Source organism: Lolium perenne, chromosome 7 (genome assembly GCF_019359855.2).
Source record: "Lolium perenne isolate Kyuss_39 chromosome 7, Kyuss_2.0, whole genome shotgun sequence".
Taxonomy (NCBI): Eukaryota; Viridiplantae; Streptophyta; class Magnoliopsida; order Poales; family Poaceae; genus Lolium; species Lolium perenne.
Window position 1 is genome coordinate 244,896,619 of NC_067250.2, and position 22,297 is coordinate 244,918,915.

Here is a 22,297-nt window from a genome sequence, read left to right on the forward strand (position 1 = left end):
ACCATCGGATTTTCTCACTGCTTTGCCTCGATCCACTTACTGAACCTGTCAATATATAGCGACCAAGAGGTACTCAAAACCGCCAGGAGATGACTTTTTCAATTTTCCGACCATGTCAAGCCCCCAGACCGTAAACGGCCAAGTAATAGGGATGGTCTTCAGCTCCTGAGCCGGAGCATTTGTTTGTGTAGCATAGTACTGGCAACCACGACATGTTTTGACTATCTTTTCAGCATCTTCTTTAGCTGTTAGCTAGAAAAAACCTTGCCGGAAAGCTTTTGCAACGAGGGACCTAGGAGCGGCGTGATGCCCGCAATCGCCAAGGTGGATCTCTCTGAGAATTTCGATGCCATCTTGATTTGAGACGCATTTCAGAAAAATCCCGTTTGCACTTCATTTATAGAGCTGTCCATCAACTATTATGTAGGACCTTGCTTGTCTGATGACCTGTCGCGCGAGAACTTCATCCTCCGTCAGCTTTCGGTCGATAAGGTAGTCCATGATAGGCCTACTCCAGGCCAGAGTGATAACCATCACTTCCTTAGCTGGAGACGTTGACACGTTTGGGTTTTCCGGGTTAGCGCCCTTTACTGAGGGTGTCCGTAGGTGCTCAAGGAAAATTCCAGGTGGAATGGGTTTCCTGCCGGATCCGAGCTTCGATAGCATATCTGCCGCTGTGTTGTCGTCTCTCCTGACGTATTTGAGTTCGTATGTGAGGAAGCACTTGGCGTCTCATCAACTTCGTCTCTGTAAGCCGCCATGATGGATTTTCTGGCGTTCCAGGTTCCGGCTATTTGTTGTGCCACCAGGTTGAAATCTCCGCAGCATATGATGTGCTTGATCCCAATTTCCTTAGTGATGCGCAATCCGTGTAGTGGAGCCTCATATTCTGCCATGTTATTGGTGGCTTCGAAGTGAATTTGCAGGACATACTGCAGTTCTTCTCCGGTGAGTGACTTCAGGGTAACTCCAGCCCCCGAGCCTTGATGTTGCTTGGATCCGTCAAAATGCATGACCCAGGCTTCAGGTTCCGGCACAGATGTGCCCTCTAGCGCTTCAGTCCAATCGACGAAAAAGTCCACCAAAATCTGAGATTTGATTGAAGTTCTGGCTTTGTAGTTGATGTCAAAGGCGGAAAGTTCTATTCCCCACTTCGCTACGCGCCCTGTTGCGTCGGAGTTATTGATGATGGTTGACAAAGGAGTTTTGCTCACAACTATCATGAGGTGCTCGTGGAAGTAGTGTCTCAGCTTCTGGCTACCTAGGAATACTCCGTAGGCTAGCTTCTGAAAGTGAGGGTATCTTTGCTTGGATTCCGTCAGGACCTCGCTGATGTAATAGACATGCCTTTGGACTCCGTACTCATGTCCTTCTTCCTTTCGCTCCACCACGATGACACGGCTGATGACCTTATTGGAAGCTGCCAGGTAGAGGAGCATGGGCTCAGACTCTTCCGGAGCCGCCAAGATAGGTGGGGAGGAGAGTATGTCCTTTAACCCCTGAAGTGTTACGTCTGCTGCGTCGTCCGAGACAATTTTTTCTATTTTCTTCAACAGCTTGTACAAAGGTAGTACCTTCTCGCCAAGAAGGCTAACAAATCTACTGATTGCTACGACGCAACCAGTTAATCGTTGCACATCTTTGAGACAAGTTGGCTTTTTATGTTTAGGATAGCCTTGATTTTTTTCGAGTTTACTTCAATGCCTCTGTGAGACACAATGAAGCCAAGGAGTTTTCCAGCTGGTACGCCAAAGACGCACTTCAGCGGATTCAACATCATCTTGTACCGACGGAGATTTTCGAAGGTTTCCTTGAGGTCGCTGATCAAGTCGGATCCTTTCCGGGTCATGACCGCGATATCGTCGACGTAAGCGTGCACGTTCCGTACAATTTGGTCCTTCAGGCACCGCTACATCGTACACTGGTAGGTGGCACCTGCATTTTTCAAACCAAAAGACATGATGACATAGCAGTAAGTGCCAAAGGGTTTGATGAACGAGGTCCCCTTTTGTTCGGACTTCTTCATCTGGATCTGATGATACCCGGAATATGCATCAAGAAAACACAGAAGTTCCACCCCTGCCGTCGAATCAAAGACTTGGTCAATGCACGGCAAGAGGAACGGATCCTTCGGACAATGCTTATTCAAGCCGGAGTAATTGATGCACATTCTTAGTATTTCAGAATTCTTTTTGGGTACAAGGACGGGGTTTGCGACCCAATCAGTATGGATAACTTCTATTACAAATCTTGCCTCTAGTAACTTTGCTAATTCCATTCCTATGGCGCGGCGCTTTTTATCGCCAAAGCATCGCATAGCTTGTTTCACCGATTTTGCACCCGGATTTATGTTGAGGTAGTGCTCGGCGAGTTCCCTTGGTACTTCGGACATGTCAGAAGGTTGCCATGCGAAATTATCCATGTTAGCTCGCAGGAACTCGACGGACGCGCCTTCCTATTTGGGATCCAGGCCAGCTCCGACAGATGGTGGCGTCGCCTTCCTTGAGGTCAACCTTCTTGGTGTCTATCGCGGCCTTGAGCGGGGTCTTCTGGTCGGAGATCTGCTTCTTGGTGGTATGCATCTCATTCGGATCCACTGCGGCCCTATAACCTTGCAGCTCCTCTTCAGACAGTACAGATTCTGCAAAGGCGGCTTCGCCCTCCTCGTAGTCTCCGGATACGGTAATCATGCCGTTAGGACCCAGAATCATGAGCTTGTTGTAGATGTAGCACTCCCTAGCGTTGAACTTGTGGTAGGTGGGCCTACCGAAGATTACATGGTAGTAGCTTTTGAAGGGCACAACCTCAAATGTGATCATCTCTTCGCAGAAATTATTAGCATCGCCGAAGGCCACAGGGAGTTTGATGCTGCCCAGGGAGTTTGCCTTTTTACCCGGAACCACACCATGGAACTCCGTGGTGCTGTGCTTGAGCTGTTCCTTGGTAAGGTTCATCTTCTCCAGAGTCTCCAGGTACATGATGTTTAGGCTGGCTCCACCGTCCTTGGAGAAGTCATACCCGTTGATGCGGGGACTAACAACCAAAGCGTAGCACTCTTTGGGGATGACAATCGGCTGATCTGCCCTGTCGAAGGTGCACGGGTTTTCCGACCACTTGACATATTGTGGCACAGCCGAAAGCGTGGCATTCAGGATCCGAAGGGCTGAATTTTTGGCTCGGACCGTTGGGGTTCCGAGGAAGGTATGGTATGCACTTGCACTCTTTTTTACGAAAGGGTTGGATTTGTTAGGAACCATCTTTGGGATCCGGCGAAGCTTCACCCTCTTCCATCGCCTCGGAACTGTTCTCGTCCTTCTCCTTGTTCTTGCCCTTGCCTCCTTTGCCGCGCGGGCGATGCTTCCGAGCGCGCTTGTATCCTGCTTTCGGGTCGGTTTTGAGATCGTTGACCCACTTGCAGTTGCGATTGGTGTGAGAGAACTTACCAGTAGCCGGATCAATATGGGCTAGACACGGCATGTCTCTGTATTCTTTGTACGTTTGGGGAGCATGGAACCCAGCGACGGTGACCTCGTCAGGGCGCTGCTGGCCCCTGCCTGCTCCGCCACCACGACCGCGACCTCTTCCGCCTCCTTGACTGCCACGTTGGAACGTCATGACAACCTTGTCGGATCCGTCACTCTTTTGGTTCTCAGGGGGTTCTTCCGCTTGTTGTTGTTATTGCTGCTATCACGGTTCTTCTTTTGCTGATGTAGGGGTATAACTGTGGCTGTGAGTTCTCCACCTTTGAATAACCGGTTCCCATCAATGGTACATCGGAGAATTGAGCTCTTATCATGTAGGAAATTCTCTCCTCTTAGTGAGCTGTTACCAACAAGCATTGCCACTAATAACAAGGACATGCTGCCATTTTTTGTACAACAAGCATTGCAAGTTGGTAATTAAATGTTGTGGCTAGATGTGGACATAATTTCTTTTCTCATCCTAGAGAAGATGGTGACGTAAGGTGTTGTTCAATTGCTTACGTGATGGGCGGATGGATGAATGAAGTGTAAAACTGGTTATCCCTTGTACCAATAATGCATCTTCTTGAGAGCCAAAATGAACATAATTAAGTGGTCACGGGGTGACATTGGCTTTTTTTCCCCCTTTTTTCAGAAGCGAAACAGAATATTCATTGATCTGGAGAACAAAGGATGATTCATATTGTAGAACCAAGAGACCAGTCTAATTAATAAGAGGAAACCAAGTCAAAAATCGCATGAACAAAGGTAACTGCGTGCACAATATACGAGTATTGATTGAGACTTAAACTCGACCGGGCTGGAAGCTATCAACAGCTGACTGCCACCAGGCTATGTCTTGGTTCACGCCGGTGACAGTAGTAACGAAATTATTTGTGATGTCTCATGTGACAAGTTCTTGTCATTGTCTCTGGGCAGTGAAGTCACGGATGAAACACTGCCTTAACCCATTCTTAAATGAACACCGCAATCCATCACGATTCACGCATGCTGGGCAGCAAGTCATCGTCGTCTCAAATGCGAATAAAAAGAAACGTGATCACGCAATACCGCAATAATACAATATCGATAGATCAGTATCTGCTTCATCACTACACAGCTCGACAGAGAGAAACAAGTCGATGAGAATTCAGTCAGTGGCCACTAATCAATCATTCCTTCTCCACCACCTATGCCCGACGACCGACGACTCGTTGACTAGCCAGACTTTGCCTTTTCACACCGTATATCAGCCGGACGGCACACTCTCACTCCCATGCCCACCTCAGCTCATTAGGTCACCTCACCGCCGACGAGCTTCCGTCAAAAATAATGTCGAGCACATATCCCTTTCCCCTTCTCCTACTCCTCTTCGTCCTCCTACTCGCCGGCGAGTCCACCTCCCAGACCACCCCCGGCGACCAGGCCACCCTCCTAGCCATCAAGAATGACTGGGGAAACCCCCCTCAGCTCGCGTCGTGGGACCCCGCCGTCCACACAGACCACTGCAGCAACTGGACCGGCGTCACCTGCGACGGCGCCGGCGTGGTGACGGAGATATCCTTGGCGAGCCTGAACATCACCGGCGGCGTGCCGGCGCACGTGTGCGACCTCAAGAGTCTGACCCGCCTCGACCTCTCCATCAACAACCTCACCGGCGGCTTCCCCGGCACGGCGCTCTACGCCTGCTCCCAGCTCCGGTTCCTCGACCTCTCCAACAACCACTTCGACGGGGTCCTTCCCGATGACATCAACAGCCTGTCGTCACACATGGAGCACCTCAACCTGTCGGCCAACAGCTTCAGTGGCGCCGTGCCGGCGGCGGTGTCCGGGCTGTCCGTGCTGAAGTCGCTGATCCTCGACACCAACCAGTTCACCGGGACCTACCCGGCAGCCGAGATAAGCAAGCTCGGCGGGCTCGAGCGGCTGACGCTCGCGGCCAACCCGTTCGCGCCAGCCCCGGCGCCGGCCGAGTTCGCCAAGCTGACCAACCTGACCTACCTCTGGATGGGCAGCATGAACATGACCGGCGAGATCCCGGAGGCGTACTCCAGCCTCACGGAGCTGACGATGTTCGCCCTGATGACGAACAGGCTCACCGGCAAGATCCCGGGCTGGGTCTTGCAGCACCCCAAGCTCGAGAAAGTGTACCTGTTCACCAACGGACTCACCGGCGAGATACCGCGCAAGATCACGGCGGTAAATCTGGTAGAACTCGATCTGTCTACCAACCAGCTCACTGGAGAAATACCGCAAGACATTGGTAACCTCAAGAACCTGAGGCTGCTGTTCCTCTACACCAACCAGCTCACCGGCACCATTCCGGCAAGCATCGGGATGCTCCCTAAGCTCAGGGACATCAGGATATTCGAGAACAAGCTCTCCGGCGAGCTCCCGCAAGAGCTCGGGAAGTACTCGCCGCTGGGGAACCTTGAGGTGTGCAACAACAACCTCTCCGGCCCACTCCCGGAGTCACTATGCGCAAACGGGAGCCTCTACGACATCGTCGCCTTCAACAACAGCTTCTCTGGTGAGCTCCCAAAGAACCTAGGCGACTGTGTCCTGCTGAACAACATCATGCTGTACAACAACCGCTTCTCCGGCAAGTTCCCGGCCAAGATTTGGTCATTTCCAACGTTGACCACCGTGATGATACAGAACAATAGTTTCACCGGAGCTCTGCCGGCCACCATATCTGTGAACATCACCCGGATTGAGATGGGGAACAACCAGTTCTCTGGCTCCTTCCCAACGTCGGCAACTGGGCTGCACGTGTTCAAGGCGGAGAACAACCTGCTCTCCGGCGAGCTACCGGACAACATGAGCAAGTTTCCCAGCCTTATTGATTTGTCAATGTCAGGCAACCAACTAACTGGTTCCATACCCGCATCAGTCAACTTGCTGCAGAAGCTCAATTCTCTCAACTTGAGTGACAATCGGTTATCTGGCGTAATACCACCTTCAAGCATTGGGTTGCTTCCATCTTTGACTATCCTTGATTTGTCCGGCAATGAACTCACAGGTGGCATACCGTCAGACTTCAGCGGCGTGAACTTCAATGCGCTCAACATGTCATCAAACCAGCTCACCGGCGAGGTACCGCTCTCGCTGCAGAGCGCGGCATATGAAACCAGCTTTCTCGGCAATCGCGGGCTCTGTGCTAGGAAGAAATCGGGGGTAAACCTCCCAACATGCAGCAAGGGTCATGACGAGCTCTCGATGGGCCTGATCATCCTCTTCTCCATGCTCGCTGGTATTATCCTCGTCGGCTGTGTAGGCATCGCATGTCTGCTCTTCCGTCGACGGAAGGAGGGGCAAGACGTGACCGACTGGAAGATGACACAGTTCACCCACCTGGTCTTCAGTGAGTCTGACGTGCTCAACAACATCCGTGAAGAGAATGTGATCGGCAGCGGCGGCTCTGGGAAGGTGTACCGGATCCACCTCCCTGCCAGTGGCGGCGGTGGTGACGAGGAGCATGGTGGCAGCAGGATGGTGGCCGTCAAAAAGATATGGAACACACAGAAGCTGGACGCCAAGCTTGACAAGGAGTTCGAGTCGGAGGTGAAGGTCCTGGGCAACATCCGGCACAACAACATCGTCAAGCTGCTTTGCTGCATCTCCAGTACTGACGTCAAGCTGCTCGTCTACGAGTACATGGAGAACGGCAGCCTCGACCGGTGGCTGCACCACCTTGAGCGCGAGGGCGCACCCGCGCCGCTGGACTGGCCGACGAGGCTGGCCATTGCGATCGATTCAGCCAAGGGACTCAGCTACATGCACCATGACTGCGCGCAATCGATCGTGCACCGGGATGTCAAGTCGAGCAACATCTTGCTTGACCCAGAGTTCCATGCCAAGATCGCCGACTTCGGGCTCGCCAGGATGCTTGTCAAGTCCGGGGAGCCAGAGTCGGTGTCAGCCATCGGTGGCACATTTGGGTACATGGCGCCAGGTGAGAATCCTAAATTCAGTTCTCGATTCAGTTGGCATATCAACTCGTAAAAATCGCAATTAACCTATGTGTCAATTTGGGTGAACTTGTGCAGAATATGGCTACAGGCCAAGGGTGAACGAGAAGGTTGATGTCTACAGTTTTGGTGTTGTTCTGCTGGAGCTTACAACTGGCAAGGTCGCGAACGACGGTGGCGCTGATTTCTGCCTGGCGGAGTGGGCGTGGCGACGGTACCAGAAAGGCCCTCCGTTCAACGATGTCATCGACGAGCATATCCGTGACCCAGCCAATATGTCAGACATCCTATCCGTCTTCACTCTCGGGGTGATCTGCACGGGGGAGAACCCACCGGCGAGGCCATCCATGAAGGAGGTCCTGCAGCACCTCATCCGGTGCGACCGGATGTCCGCTGAGGCACAGGCTTGCCAGCTGGACTACTGCGATGGTGGGGCACCACTTCTCCAGGCGAAGAAGGGTAGCCGGAGAAGGGACGTGTCGGACTCCGGCAGGTGGGATGATGACGACGAGGACAGCGGAAACTTTGTGGTGCACGCGGTTTAGGAGACTCCCGCCCAGCAAGGAGAGCAAATTTCAGGTGCACACTAGCACGAGCGAGTGCGTAGCTGCCAGTTAGCTACCTACAGCCCGTCCATGGAGAGTTGAAGATCTCGAGCTAGCATAGCAGTACTACAATAGTAATGCATCTTGAATGTAGCAGTAGTGCAACACGTCAAGGTGAAGGAAGGATGTAAACATGTAAGTATGTATCTGTAACATAAGCCGATCTCCAGGAAGGACATAACGCAAGTTCTGGACCGGCACGGCGGCACCGAAGGGCTTGTTTGGTTCCTAACCACCAGTTTGGCTGAACTAGGCGCCGGTGCATGTATCTTCTTCGCCTGTAAGCCTGAAATGTCACATGGATCCAGCAGTTTTGAGAAGTGATCACGCCGCGGCCAAATTCCCCAGTCAGGGAACGGTAGATACAAAATTCAGAGTTGCATTGAGATGCCTGAAACTTTGGGATGTAGCTTCAGAAACAGGGGAGTGAGTCCGGTCTTCGTTGGGACAGCGCATGCGTGACACAGGAAGCAAACTTGTGTTGTGATTGGGGATTGACTGTGACATGGTGGTATTTCTTTCCAAGTGGGGGTGAGCAGACAAATCTGGTGGCCCTCACGAGCTGAATAAACTGAAGAGATTATTGTGCGTGAGGTGGAAAATGCAGCGGCGACCGTGTCGTCAAACTGCTTTGGATTATCCTGTGCAGGCCTGAATTGCAGTTATATTCAGGTTAGTAGATGGTTTAATTATCTGTGGTGTGTACAATCCAAACTATTGTTTATAATGTGAAAAAAAAATCTACATGGGAGTTGGAGACTTGGAAATAGCAATAAAATGAACTAATTGCCCTTTTGAATGAATATCACTAAAAACTAGAGGTGGTTATTTTAATTTCATTTACTGAGCCCTTCCCTGTCCTTTTTAGTCAGTTGAAAATACCGCACTGTAAGCCATTTTACGTCACATCAAAAAGGACATGATTAATACCTCGGTGGAATGTGGATGGGAATATTTGGATTTACGCGAGTCCAGAAAATGGTCGCTAAATAACCTATTATGAGTCAAATACCACAAGAAAAAGTACTGTTTGGTTGCTCTCCTTGCTTATGACTATTCCTCACTCCCCCCATCAAAGCCCTGTCTTTTTTGTGCTGGAAGACACAACTCACCAATGAATCTGAAGACATACATATCCAAAATCAGAATTATCTGCTCAGATATTCAGGTGAACGTGCTTTATCCTGGAGACCTTCATAGCTCATATTACCTACAAGCCAAGAAATACCCAACAGTTACCCAGTGATTTTTCACTCAGGCCTTGTTTACTTCTAGAGTATTTTAGGGGATCAGAGGGGATTATCCCCAATCCCGAAATATCCCAAGTAGCATGTTTACTTCTCCAGGTTTGGGGAGGATAATCCCCACATATCCCCACAATTTCCCTCATTTTTGCCTAGATTTAAAACTCTACCTCAGACTGTGTATTTTTGGGGAGGGGTATTTGAGGGGATGGGAGGGGATTTTGTGTTCACCAAATCCCCTACCATCCCCAAACTGTTGGGGGTGAAAATACAAGAGAAGTAAACAAGGCCTCAATAAGAAGCTTTTTCATTGTCAGAAACGATGTCCCAAACATCACATTACCTGTATCTTCCTTGATAGGCAGTAGGCTTCACATATCGATCATGCATGAGGTGGAAGAAGCTTATGTCAGCCTGAGCTAGATCGATCAGCCAGTCTGGAACCTCAGAAGGTACAGATCAGGTGCTTTAGTCGGTGACATTCATGGTGAGCTACATTAATATGAAGAAATCTTAAGTATGATCAGGAAAATATGGCAAGAACATTCTTCTTAGCAAGAATTATTGCAGTAGGATAGTGGCTAGGAGGATTTGAAAGGCATTATGGAACCAACGATGGGAAATTATGTCAAGTTGTCATAGTACCTTCTGGAGTAAGAACACCTTTCGAATTCTAAATGGTACTTATTCTAAGCAAGAGTAAGGACGATTCCAAAAAACTCAGCATAGTGATATATTGGTGGTTGAATAGACTTCAAAGAAATTTTACTAGATCACTAGCAGATTCATGAATTTAAAGATGCTTGTTACTAGATCACTAACAAATATATTGGTGGTTGATAGTCTGAACTTAAAGATGTTCTTGTAGGCTGAGCAGTGCATAGACCCTAAAAATAACATATTCAGGATACAAGGCATATGTAGAAGTTTCAGTATCATTATTAGACAGGTTGATCTGTTCCTCCAAGTAAAGGAAACTTTTCCAGCAGGAGCATAAACATAACAGTGGCTAGATAAATTTGAAGAAGTTGGTGAGCCTAGCTATCCCACCCGAACCATCTTACTGGTTCAATTCCTAAGACTATCTACATATGAAACCTCAAGATGATTGTTCTTAGTAAAAACAATCTTTCTGGGGAGATCCTGGAAAAGTAAATATAGTAGGGGTAGGGCGTGTTCGGTGGCCCAAACAGGCCCACTGGCGGCAAAAACGGCTGTTTGGATGGCTGTACGAGGGGCTGGATCTGGCTCACACCTCAAAGCACCTCCCAGCCAGTCGCTCCAATGGCTGTTTTCGTGAAGCCAGGCCCGCACGGCACAAGGGGGCGATGGCATGCTTGGGGCTGCTCTTTTTGGCGCGGTTTGGCAGCAAAGCTAATCTCACCTCCCTCTTTATTTGGTCAGCTCGAGAGTCATAGAAATAAAACCACCTCTTCTGTCTACGCCTATGGTGGTGCGGAGACAAATCTTTTGCACCAGCTCCTCACACTCGGTCTCCGGCACTGGCAAAGAGTCCTCTCCTTTGTCTCCAGCACGGGCTCCTCACTTTCATCTCTCATGCTGTTGCTAACCCACCCCCCCCCCCCCCCCCCCCCCCCACCACCACCCACCCATGTTAGGAAGCACCGATGAAGCTATCATACAGGCAGCAACACTCATAATTGTGAGATCTTAGCTTCTTTTGGTCCACAAGAGAGATGTTCAACGCAATGTCAAGTTTGTGATCACGTATGATCCAATGTTGACCCGATAGGCATGCAAATATGAACTAAATTTACAACTGCAATGATGTAGAAGTTGTCAACATGCTTCTGATGAAAAGAGCCCATTTTTACCAGGTTGTGAAGACGCTTAGGGACATGCTTTTGGTACAAGATAACATCCACACCACTGTGGAAGAGCAAGTAGCAATGTTCTTTCATGTTGTAGGTCATAACCAGAGGTTTAGTTTTGACATTCAGGAGATCCACATAGACAACATCCAGCTATTGGAGACCTCGGAGAGGTGATAAGCCACAAACCGGTAAAACTCCATCAAAGATACAAATGAGCCCAAGATGGTGTCCACCTGTCAAGGTGACTAGTATTGTTTGTTAATGTCATCACAAGATTGCATTGGTGTGAGCATGACTACTTGTTCATGTCATCACATAATTATATAGATTGTGACATAATTGTATAGATTGTATTTGTGTGGACATAATTATTTGTTCATGTCATCACATGATTGTATTGGCGAAATTGATGATACTCATGTGAATGCGTAAGTGTCGAGATCTCAGGCTGCAACATTAAGGGTACGAAGAACTAAACCGGCCAGAATGTGCTTACTGCTGCCAATTTCAATATCAAGTTCGCATATTCCCCAGCTAGTTGGAAAGGATCAACCCATGGTGCAAGCATTCTTGCAGACAACATTGGCTGACCTGATAGCACACCAGTATCTTCATAAGAAGCATTTATCATTGTCAGAAATAATATTCCAAACATCGCATTACCCATATCTTCATTGATAGGCAGTGGTCTTCACTTAATCGATCATGCATGAAGTAGAGGAAGCTTATGTCGGGCTGAGCTTGATCCATCAGCCAGTCTGGAACCTCAGAAGGTATAAATGAGGTACTTTAGTCGGTCACATGAATGGTGAGCTGCATTAATATGCAGAAATCTTAAGTATGATCAGCAAAAATTGGCAACAATTACCAACGATGGGAGACTATGTCAAGTTGTCGAAGTACTTTCTGGAGTAAGAACACCTTTCGAATTCTAGCTTATGCATATGAAACAGATTAACAGGCCAAATGTTAACTTATTGTAAGCAAGAATAAGAACAATACTAAAAGCTAAGCATAGCGATATATTGATGGTCGAATAGACTTCAAAGAAATTTTATTACTAGATCACTAACAGATTCACGAACTAATAGTCTCAACTTCAAGGTGTGCTTGTAGGCTGAGCAGTGAGCAGTGCATAGACTCTGAAAACAACATACTATTCAGGAAACAAGGCATATGTAGAAGTTTCGGAAATCATTATTACACCGGTTGATCGGTTCCTCCCAGTATTGGAAACCTTTTCCAGCAGGAGCATAAACATAAAAGTGATGTCTTTGATTAAAATAACCAACATGAGCATCATTTTCTTTATCTTGATTAAAATATCTTTGATGGGAGCTTCTTCCAGAGCTTGGAAATCTTTCATGCCTAGAAGTCGGTGCACCTAGTTATCCCAAGCCAACCGACGTGGTGGTTCCATTCCTAAGAGTATGAACATATGAAACCTCAAGATGCTTGCTCTGAGGGAAAAAAAAAACTCTGGGGAGATCCGGGAAAAGTCAATGCAGTAGGGGCAGGGCGTATTTTCTTGCATGCATCCTCTCCAAACAGGTCCGCTGGCTGCAAAAAATCAGTTGTTTGGATGGCTACACGAGGAGCTGGACCTGACTCACACGGCACTCAAAGCACCTCCCAGACAGTCCCGTGGGGAATGCTCGAAATGTCCGTTTTGTGGAGGCAGGCCCACACGGGCGCAAGGAGGGAGGTGGCGTGCTTAGGACAACTAAACCTTCTATCCAAGATCTGATGCCCTTTATTGACAGAATTGAAAAAAGTTTGACAGCAAACTAAATGATGATGTCTTACAGTGGAAGGATTAATGTTATAAATTTTATTCTCGCCTCTATAGCTATGTTCACTGTGAGTTCACTCCATCTGCCCGAGCATATGGAGGAAATCAGAAGACACCTGTTCTCTTGAATAAGAAAACAGATGATGGTGAAAGGTGTAATTTCTTTGGTTGCCTGGGATAAGGCATGCAGGCCAAAGGAAAAAAGGTGAACTTGGCGCGCAGAACTAAAATCAGAATGAGGCTTTGCTTCTGAAATACATTCACAAGTTCTACAACAGAGAGGATACGTCATGGGTCAAGCTAATATGCAACATATATTACAGAGGGAAAGTGCCACATGCCATTGTTCAATGTTGTTCCTTCTGCTGGAAAGATATTCTCAAACTTGTGTACAGATGAATCACCACATGTGAAATTGTATCTGGTACCTCTTGTAGAAGAGGAAGAGTGGTTAATCTTGAGGCAGCAACCAGCAGATGCTATGTAATGTCTTAGGGTTTCTACCAGACCAGCCTCACTTATATACCAATATAGGTCACTTGGGCTAATGGGCCAGTATAGGAAGACAGACTGCTAGATAGAATGTAGCCTATATATTGTCCAACACCCTCCCCCAAGATGGGTGATAGATATCTATTATCCCCATCTTGTCACAAGCTCGATCATATTCCCTGGCAGCCAAACCTTTTGTCAGACAATCAGCAATCTGCTTCCCTATGCTCACACAGTTAATCTTGATAATTTCAACATCTAGCTTCTCTTTAATGAAGAATCTATCAATCTCAATGTGCTTTGTCCTGACTGGATTGTTTGATATGCATACTGCTGATTTGTTATCACACGACACGTTCAAGTGTCCAGCCTTACTCAGTCATAAAGTTTCTTACCCATAGCATCTCACTTAATCCTAGAGACATGGCTTTGTACAAGTTTCCTCCAACAAATACACAATAACCAGAAGTTGAACTTCTATCGTCTAAACAACTTTCACTGTTAGATGTCTACTTGCTTTAAATCATAACTCTTTTCCTGGAGTTCCTTTTAAATATCTTAGGATTCGATGAACAACATCCATGTGTCCACTTCTTGGCTCATGCATATATCTGCTCACTACACCAACTGCATATGCAATATATAGTCTTGTGTGATACAAGTATAACAATCTTCCCACCACTTTCTGATATCTTTCCTTCTCTACGAGTTCGCCGCATTGAGCTGCTACCTTTTGATTTTGATCCATGGGTGTTGGAGCTGCACGGCAATCCATCATCCCCATATCACTGGGAAGGTCCAAGATGTACTTGCGCTGTGATAGAACTATTCCCTTCTTTGACCCTGCAACTTCTATTCCAAAAAAGTATTTAAGTTGTCCCAAATCTTTGACTTCAAAGGCTTTGCTTAAACAATTCTTTACCCTGGTTATTTCTGCTACATCATCTCCTGTGATTATAGTGTCATCCACGTAGACTGCTAGAATTATTATTTTCTGATTTGAATGTCTATAGAATACAGCGTGGTCTCCATTACACTGTCCATATCCCATCTCGCACACAGTTCTTCTAAATCGATCAAACCAAGCTCTAGGAGATTGTTTTAATCCATACAACGACTTCTTTAGCCTGCACACTTTACCTTCAGTTTCAGCTGAAACTAGCCCGGGGGAATCTCCATGTAAACTTCTTCTTGTAGATCACCATGTAGGAACATATTTTTTCACATCCAGCTTGTGTAAGGGCCATCCAAAGTTTGCTGCACATGAGATCAGTGTATTCATCTTTGCCACAGGTGCAAATGTTTCATCATAGTCAATTTCATAGTTTGACTGTACCCTCTAGCTACAATCTCGCTTTGAACCTCTCTATCTTTCCTTCATATACCCATATACAACTAACTGCATTCTTTCCTCAAGGAAGAGTAGTTAATTCCAAGTCGTGTTCTTCCTCAATGCCTCCAATTCTTCGTTCATAGCTGCAAGCCACTTCTGATCCCGCTTGGCTGCCCTCCAATCTGTTGGAATTGGAATGGACTCAAGAGACGCTACAAATGACTTGTATGACGGGGATAAAGCTTCATATGATAAATAGTTATTGATGTTGTGTACCAAGCCATTTCTATCGATTTCTTCCAAGGTAGATTCTCTTGTCCCCTTCCTTAAAACAATAGGCAAATCCAACGATTCTATTGTATTGCATGTTGACCTTTCTTTAGGCTCCCCTTCTTCTGCATGGTGCTCCCCATGTCTTCAATCCTTGGTCTCCGTGAGTACACACGAAGATCTTGCTCTTCATTTGGCTTTGGCCAACTTCTAGCATGTGGCAATTCTGGTACAACAAGTGGTATAGACCCAACAATCATAGGCTGTTGAGGTTGTTGTTGGTCCACATGAGGAGAGATCTTTTTACTTGCACTGCTGCCACTTGCACTCTCCCCCTCTTGACCAGCAATATTCAGTGGCTGGTCAAGCCCTTCAAATATAGCACTCAAATCAGTTTTTTCACCATAAAAGGGGTTAGATTCACAGAAAGTAACATCAATACTTACAAATGTGCTTCACTCAGAGGGACTCCAACATTTATATCCTCGTTGTCCAGCAGGATAGCCAATGAAGATGCACTTAATAGCTCTAGGATCAAGCTTTGTCACCGAGGGCCTAGGGCCTGTGATCACGAACAAAGCAAGTGCAGCCGAACACCTTTGGAGGAACCACAAACTTGTTCTCTCCTAGCAATTATTCACAAGGAGATTTCATATCTAGTATTCTTGAGGGCATGCGATAGATAAGAAATGTAGCAGTCATCAGTGCCTCACTCCAGAGGAATTGTGGGACATTCATGGTATACCATCACCGGTCGAGCCACTTCTAAAATGTGGTGATTCTTTCTCTCTGCCACTCCATTTTGAGGTGGAGTGTCTAGACATGATGTCTGATGTAGAATATCATGATTAGATAGGAATCCGTCAAACTTCTTGTTAATATATTATGTCCCATTATCTGATCTGAGCATTTGGACCTGCACCTTGAATTGGGTTTTAACATATGCATAGAAATTTTGGAAGCAAGAATGCACTTCATCCTTATGCTTCATAAGGTACACCCAAGTCATTCGAGAATAACTGTCAATGAATATCAAAATACTTCATCCACCGATAGAGGAAATAGGACATGTCCACACATCAGAATGCACAAGCATAAACGGGGATATACTTCTGAGCCCCTTACTCACATAGGTGTTTCTAGTGTGTTTAGAATACTCACATGCTTCACACTTAAGATTGTTCTTATCAACTTCACTCATTACATCCGGAAATACTTAAGTCATTTTATCAAAAGCAACATGTCCCATTCTACAATGATGCGTCATAGCAATTTTCTCCTTCTCCAGCAGTGCTGCAACTAGTGTTGAACCTTCTAACTTGCATGATTCATCATGGTCCATGTACCAAAGGCCTCTACGTCTGGTTACGGTTCCAATCTTCCAATCTTCCTTCCACTAAGCCTCTCATGTATAAAGAATAAGTATCCATCAACGATTACACGAAAGTCTATTTGATAAACCAGTGCACTTAGAGAGAGTAAATTCACAGAAAATGCAGGAACATGTAGGACTGATGATAGCTTAATATTTCCCGTGCACCGAACAACTCCAGTTCCTTTGATTGGTTGAGCTGTACCATCAGCGGTCTAAATTATTTCTTGATGCATTCGAGTCGCCGGCATATATGATTCGAACTCACCAATGCTACCACCAACATGTTTGGAGGCTCTAGAGTCTAGTATCCATTCTGAATTTACTCTATGCATAGCTAGAGGCACTTTTAGTCTTACCTTCATCCGAGTAGACAAAGTGGGCAAAGTGCCCAAAACATCCATCGGTTTGCTGCTCCCCCATCTTCACTTCACTCTGGCTTGAACAAGGTTGTTCTTGCTCTTCATTCATGGCTGACATGCTTGCTCTAGCACCCACTTGATGGTTGGAAATTTGGAATACCCTGCATTCCTGCCTCTAACTTCCCTGAAATTTCCACAGCCAAACCCACTTCCATGACCACGTCTTGGAGCAAAACAGTTATGACTTAGATGCTCTTTTATTTCACAATTGTGGCAATCACGTGTCTCTTGCCTATTTGACACATACTAAGTTGGTTTAGGTACAACCTCCGCTTTCACCATATGTTTCAGCCTAGTGTCTTCTTGTGACATAGCTTCAATTGCCTCTTCCAGTGTAGGCAGCTGAGGAAAATGCATCAGCACAGCCCTCTGCCCTCAAATGCAAGATTTAGTCCCTTCAAAAATTTCATCACCCTTTGGTCCCAATCCACTTCTTCACTGCTGCCACACGTTCTGAATGAGGCAGCACCAAGGGGGATAGGTGATCCTGATCTACCCATGCACGTCTCAACTCTCCCACATATGTCATCACTGATTTTTCACCTTGAGTCAAATCGTGTATTATGTCTTCATTTGAGAGACCAGCATGACATTTCCCTTGCCCGAATACATCTTTGATAGGGCATCCCATATATTTGTTGATGTGGAAAGAGCTTCCACTGATGTTGCAATGATGCTGCAACAGCAGGTGTCAAGTGAGAACTAGTGAATTTATAGCATTCCATTTCCCCTCCTGCCCTCCGTTTCTTCAGGCTCAAGAACCTTTCCTAGTACGTACCCTTCCATCAACTTTGTCCTTAGAATCAACATCCCCCTCCTAGAACAACTCAGATAACTTTCAACCCCATCGAGCTTGATCTCATTTGGCATGAGCTCAAGCTTATACTGCATCTCCCCATGTGGGGCAGCCTGCCTGCCTTCCCCAGAAGTAGCAGAAGATGCTTTGCAGCCAGCAAGTTGGCCAGCTTGTCAAGCACCTTGGCTATGGCCAGATCCTCCTCCGCCATCTTCAATCACAGCAACACAACTTCAGCACAAGAACCACTGCCTTCAACCTCCTTTGGATCTGCTACCACGAGCTCCCGCACCACCCTACGCTTTCCCGTCAGAAAGCCACCAGAGGAGCACCATCATCGTCGCCCTGGTTGTCGCCGGCACCGCCACCACTGCTGCCGGTGGCTCTGATACCATGTAGAAGAGGAAGAGTGGCTAACCTTGAGGCAGCAACCAGCACTTGCTATGTTATGTCTTAAAGTTTCTAACAGACCAGCCTCACTTATATACCAGCCTCACTTATATACCATCCCAGGTCACTTGGGTTAATGGGCCACATGGGCCAGAACAGGAAGACAGACTATTAGATAGAATGCAGCCCATATACTGTCCAACACCTGTCCAACACCTCTTTTCTTCAAAGATGTGTGGTTAGAAGAGATTTTAGCAGAACAATTCCCCGGGTCATTTTACTTTGTGATCTATGAAGACATATCTGCTAAGGATTTTATTGTGGTTGACAACCTTGTTTGCAATTTCCATTTCCTTTATCTCCTCAAGCAATGTATGAATTGAGAGAACTGCAGACTCATGTCACTGATCTGACTATCCAAAAGAAACTCTTGAGTATCTCTTCTTTATATGCCCCTTTAGCTCATCATACTGGAATGCGCTGGGAATCAATTGGCAGCAAAATGGAAACAGACCGCAGATTGTGTCTATGGCAAAAATAGCTTGGTCGAAACCGGTGTTTATGGAAGTGAGCTGTTCAATCGAATTCCCCCAACCTTGCCTTCATGGAAGGAGAGGTTTATGGAAGATTTTGGCCTACCGTTCATAGAGACTAAGTCCTCGTTGCACCTCTTTATTGTTTCCTTAGCAGATAGACTTTAATTCTATCTCAAAGGGAAGGGAGCTATATACATAGTTAACCTTAACATATTTGTAATGGATCAGATAAAGTAGAGTATATTGGAAAGCTCAATAGTTAATACTACTATGTCAGATGTTACATAAAAATGTTAGCGTAAATACATAATGTGTGCCAATGAACCAGATCAAACCCGATGAAACAAGTTAGTGCTAGGCTAAATTACCTGGTCAACAAGCACACATGCCCAATCCGTTACTGTCCACCATTTGTGTGTTTGATTGTCCCATTGTGCAAAACACACTGCATACAAAAAGGATCCAAACATCAGTTATACCCTACCAAGAGGTAAACAATTTATTGCTGGAAATCTGTACCAACTACCCAAGTGGGCCAATACTTTCTATGGCATAAGCTCAAATGATCTTTACTATTAAATTGCGATCGGACCGGTACGTCGTACGTCCACCAGTCAGGAAAAAATCCCGATTGGTTTCGTCTCGCTGATGTACATATATAAACCGGATCGAAACCTGTTCGCGCTGGACGCATGTGCTTTGTTAACCTTCAGTGCGTAAGTAACTCTCCCGGTCACAGCTAAGATGGCTAACTTTTAATGGGCCTGCAGTCGCTACAGTGAAGCCGTGAAGGCAGGCAGCAGAGTCCCCCTAAAACCCGATCTAACTTTCCTAACTCTACCGCTGTTCCGTGGCGTCCAGTGGCGCCCCTTCCAGGTGCCGCAGATCGAGCAGCAGCATAGCTTCCTCCATGGTAATTGCGTGGAACAAGTAGGTCCTCTACTTTGGAGCTGCAGTGCTGGGCGTGATTGTGTACCTATCGAAGTGTTGCATTGGTAGGGGCGGACTCTATTCATGAAACAATTTCAAAGTAGAGGACAACAGCGATGTCGTCCGTTGCCTCGGCCACGACCAACCTTCTATCAATAGAATTCAAAAGGTGGAGAAGGATGGAGGTAGGATGTGGAGCAGGAGATACCAGGACGGCGTGCTCTAGCCGAGGCGAGACCGCGGTAGCGCATCACCGACTCCGGTGAGAGACCTTGTCGGTATCGACAACTCGTAGCACCGCCATCCGCGGCTCTACGCACCACGACCAGCGGCTCGTAGGCATCACCTATGGCCTTTGGATGCGTCGTCGCCGACCGAACGTAGCATCGCCGCCGACCTCCTTGGAGCACGACACTCGCAGTTTGTAGCAGCCGCCTCCGCCCCTTGTAGCAGCAGCCACTGCTGCTTCGAGCAACTGCCGTTGCTGCTTGTAGCTTACGAGTAACTTCTTGTAGCAGTCATTGGCGCCAACTGTAGCAACCGCCGCCGCAACCTGTAGCATCTGCCGCAGCTGCTTGTAGCAGTCGCCGACATCGATTGTAGCAACCGTCAACATTGCTTGTAGAACCATCGGTGGAGCACGGGCATACCTCCATTAGGGCCGGCCTTTTGCAGCGGTGGCATCAAAAAGGGGATGAGAGAAGGCCACGGTACCCCGCAACATAGGCGACCCCTTGTCTTGCAGGACGGAAGACGATGAGACGCGTCGGAACATGAGGAAGCGGCGAGCTAGGGCTTGAGCTTTCGGGGCGTAGCAGATGATGAGGAGGCGGCGGGCTAGGGCTTGAGCTTGTGGGGCCGTAGGATCACGTGGCGTCGAACGGAGGCGGGGACGTGCTCGTCAATCTTTTGCGCAATGGCTGATCGGATGGTCGCGCCCGGAGGAGGCAACCTGTGAGATCCTCTGGAATTAAGGTTTTCACTTTAGTGTCTGCTCCGCCCTCTCCAAACTTTTGTCCATGTGAAGGGCCAAGATCTCCCGATACCCCTTCATGGCATAATTTAACCATTCAACCTTAGCAGCAGAGGGGGCTTATGGTTGGGGACACCGAAGCACACCTCGAAGAATTATTATTATTTACGTGTGTAGATTGTTGGGTTATATATGCTACTCCCTCCGGTTCATATTAATTGACTCTAATATGGATGTATGTAGACATATTTTAGTTTTAGATACATCCATATTGAAGTCAATTAATATGAATCGGAGGGAGTACATGAGACTACGCCATGCCAGAATAAAAATTACTACCAACTCGTAGCAACGCACGGACATATTTGCTAGTCATATATAGAAGTAATATCTTATTTTTTTTCATTGATACATATGATAAGATGAAAGTTAGATTTCAGCAAAAGAGTCAAACACATGTAGACCATTATAATTTACCACAATGTAACAGAGATTCAAATATGAAATCATGTGAAAGTATATCAAAAACAGCAACAGAGACTCTAATCATGGTGCATTACTGTATAGATTACTGCTTTGCTCAGAAAATAGTGTATGTCCTGAAACAGAAGTTATCTGAATTCCACTGAAAATGCTACACAAAAGGCAGTATGCCTTAGAAAGAAACAGCCTTCACCCACATCGAAATCAATACTGGAAGCTAGAAAACGGCACACCAAGGTACGAACCTCCAGGCGTCACTCACTAGCAATCAACCGGAAGTCGTCCATGTCGCACGCAATCTGCAAAACGAAAATCACTCTCGGAGGTTCCAATCGGCAAGTGTCCGAGGACAAGAACGGCATAAGGAACAGACCTGCCGGCGGAGACGCGGAGCGCGTAGGAGAGCAAGAATCGCAGTTAGGTATCCCGCGAGCTCGGCGCCGCCGACCGGCAAGGGTAGCGGCGGGCGGCGGCCTTCTCCGCTTCTCTCTGTTTTGTTTTAGGGAAAGTTCAGATCAGAGGTTCAGCAGTTTTTTTTGTGTGTACTTGATTGGGCCTATAACAAAAGTATGGCCATATAGGCCCATACGTAGTCGGCACTACTACTGAAGCCGACGGCCACGTTCCCGCACAGAAAGCCCAGGAGGCAGGATCAATTGGCCATGTGAAACGATTCGTTGGTCATACACCATTCAGTTCTGCTAAGTGATACTGGTGACTGTTTAATTTTGCACCTACTGAAGCTCTCTCTTTTTTGCACGTGCTCTCAGACGAATACGTAGTACCTTGTTTTGCTGGCAACATAAATCTACCTCTGCCCCCTGCTGGATGATGGCTCTATGGCAGCAACCGCCCAGCTAACACCAAACACACTTTGGGCTGCAGTTATTAGTTTGCTTGGTGGCCTGGCTGATTGAGGCGCTTCGTACGCTACGCATGCATGCCCCAACTATGCACCTACGTAGCTAGCTATCTACAGGCAAAGCACAGCTTGGCACTCCACCGCACAATGTACACCAGCTACAGCTAGCTTGTTCTGTTGTTCACCAGCAGACAGCAGCTACACAAACCAACAGTACTGATAGTCTGAAGCAAGGCATTCACGCGGTGTGTGTTTCACTCATCAGTACCACACCTGCATATGCACCAAAGTCAAGATCAACTTTTGCATGGATCTGGCATTGCATGAGATAGCACTAATTATATGCAGCATCCTTCTACCCCCCTCTAGATTTCTTTCTCACGTGGTCCAGTTTCTACTTGCTCCAAGATGATGGACCCTCCAATCCTTTACTAAGAGCATTTCTAACTGATCTATTATAATCGGTTGTATTTTACTCCTCTAGACAAGATCTAACCAAACTCTCAAGGGGTTTAGAGGAGTAAAATATT

General features: G+C 47.0%; 1 protein-coding gene and 2 long non-coding RNA genes across 3 annotated transcripts; 1 reads left to right on the forward strand and 2 right to left on the reverse strand.

The window, feature by feature from the left end:
* The first annotated feature begins 4,726 nt into the window (after positions 1-4,726).
* Positions 4,727-8,357, forward strand: LOC127313143 (uncharacterized). Its single transcript, XM_051343690.2, has 2 exons — positions 4,727-7,416; positions 7,511-8,357. The coding sequence occupies exons 1-2, from the start codon at positions 4,794-4,796 to the stop codon at positions 7,975-7,977; spliced, it is 3,090 nt and encodes a 1,029-aa protein (XP_051199650.1). The 5' UTR covers positions 4,727-4,793; the 3' UTR covers positions 7,978-8,357.
* A 622-nt stretch (positions 8,358-8,979) lies between these two features.
* Positions 8,980-9,769, reverse strand: LOC139833018 (uncharacterized). Its single transcript, XR_011748000.1, has 2 exons — positions 9,625-9,769; positions 8,980-9,247 (listed from the first exon to the last, which is right to left on the reverse strand). It is a non-coding gene; the product is annotated as an uncharacterized lncRNA (long non-coding RNA).
* Positions 9,770-11,083: 1,314 nt separating this feature from the next.
* Positions 11,084-21,420, reverse strand: LOC127313144 (uncharacterized). Its single transcript, XR_007858808.2, has 4 exons — positions 21,279-21,420; positions 21,151-21,204; positions 18,888-18,964; positions 11,084-11,929 (listed from the first exon to the last, which is right to left on the reverse strand). It is a non-coding gene; the product is annotated as an uncharacterized lncRNA (long non-coding RNA).
* Positions 21,421-22,297: the final 877 nt, after the last annotated feature.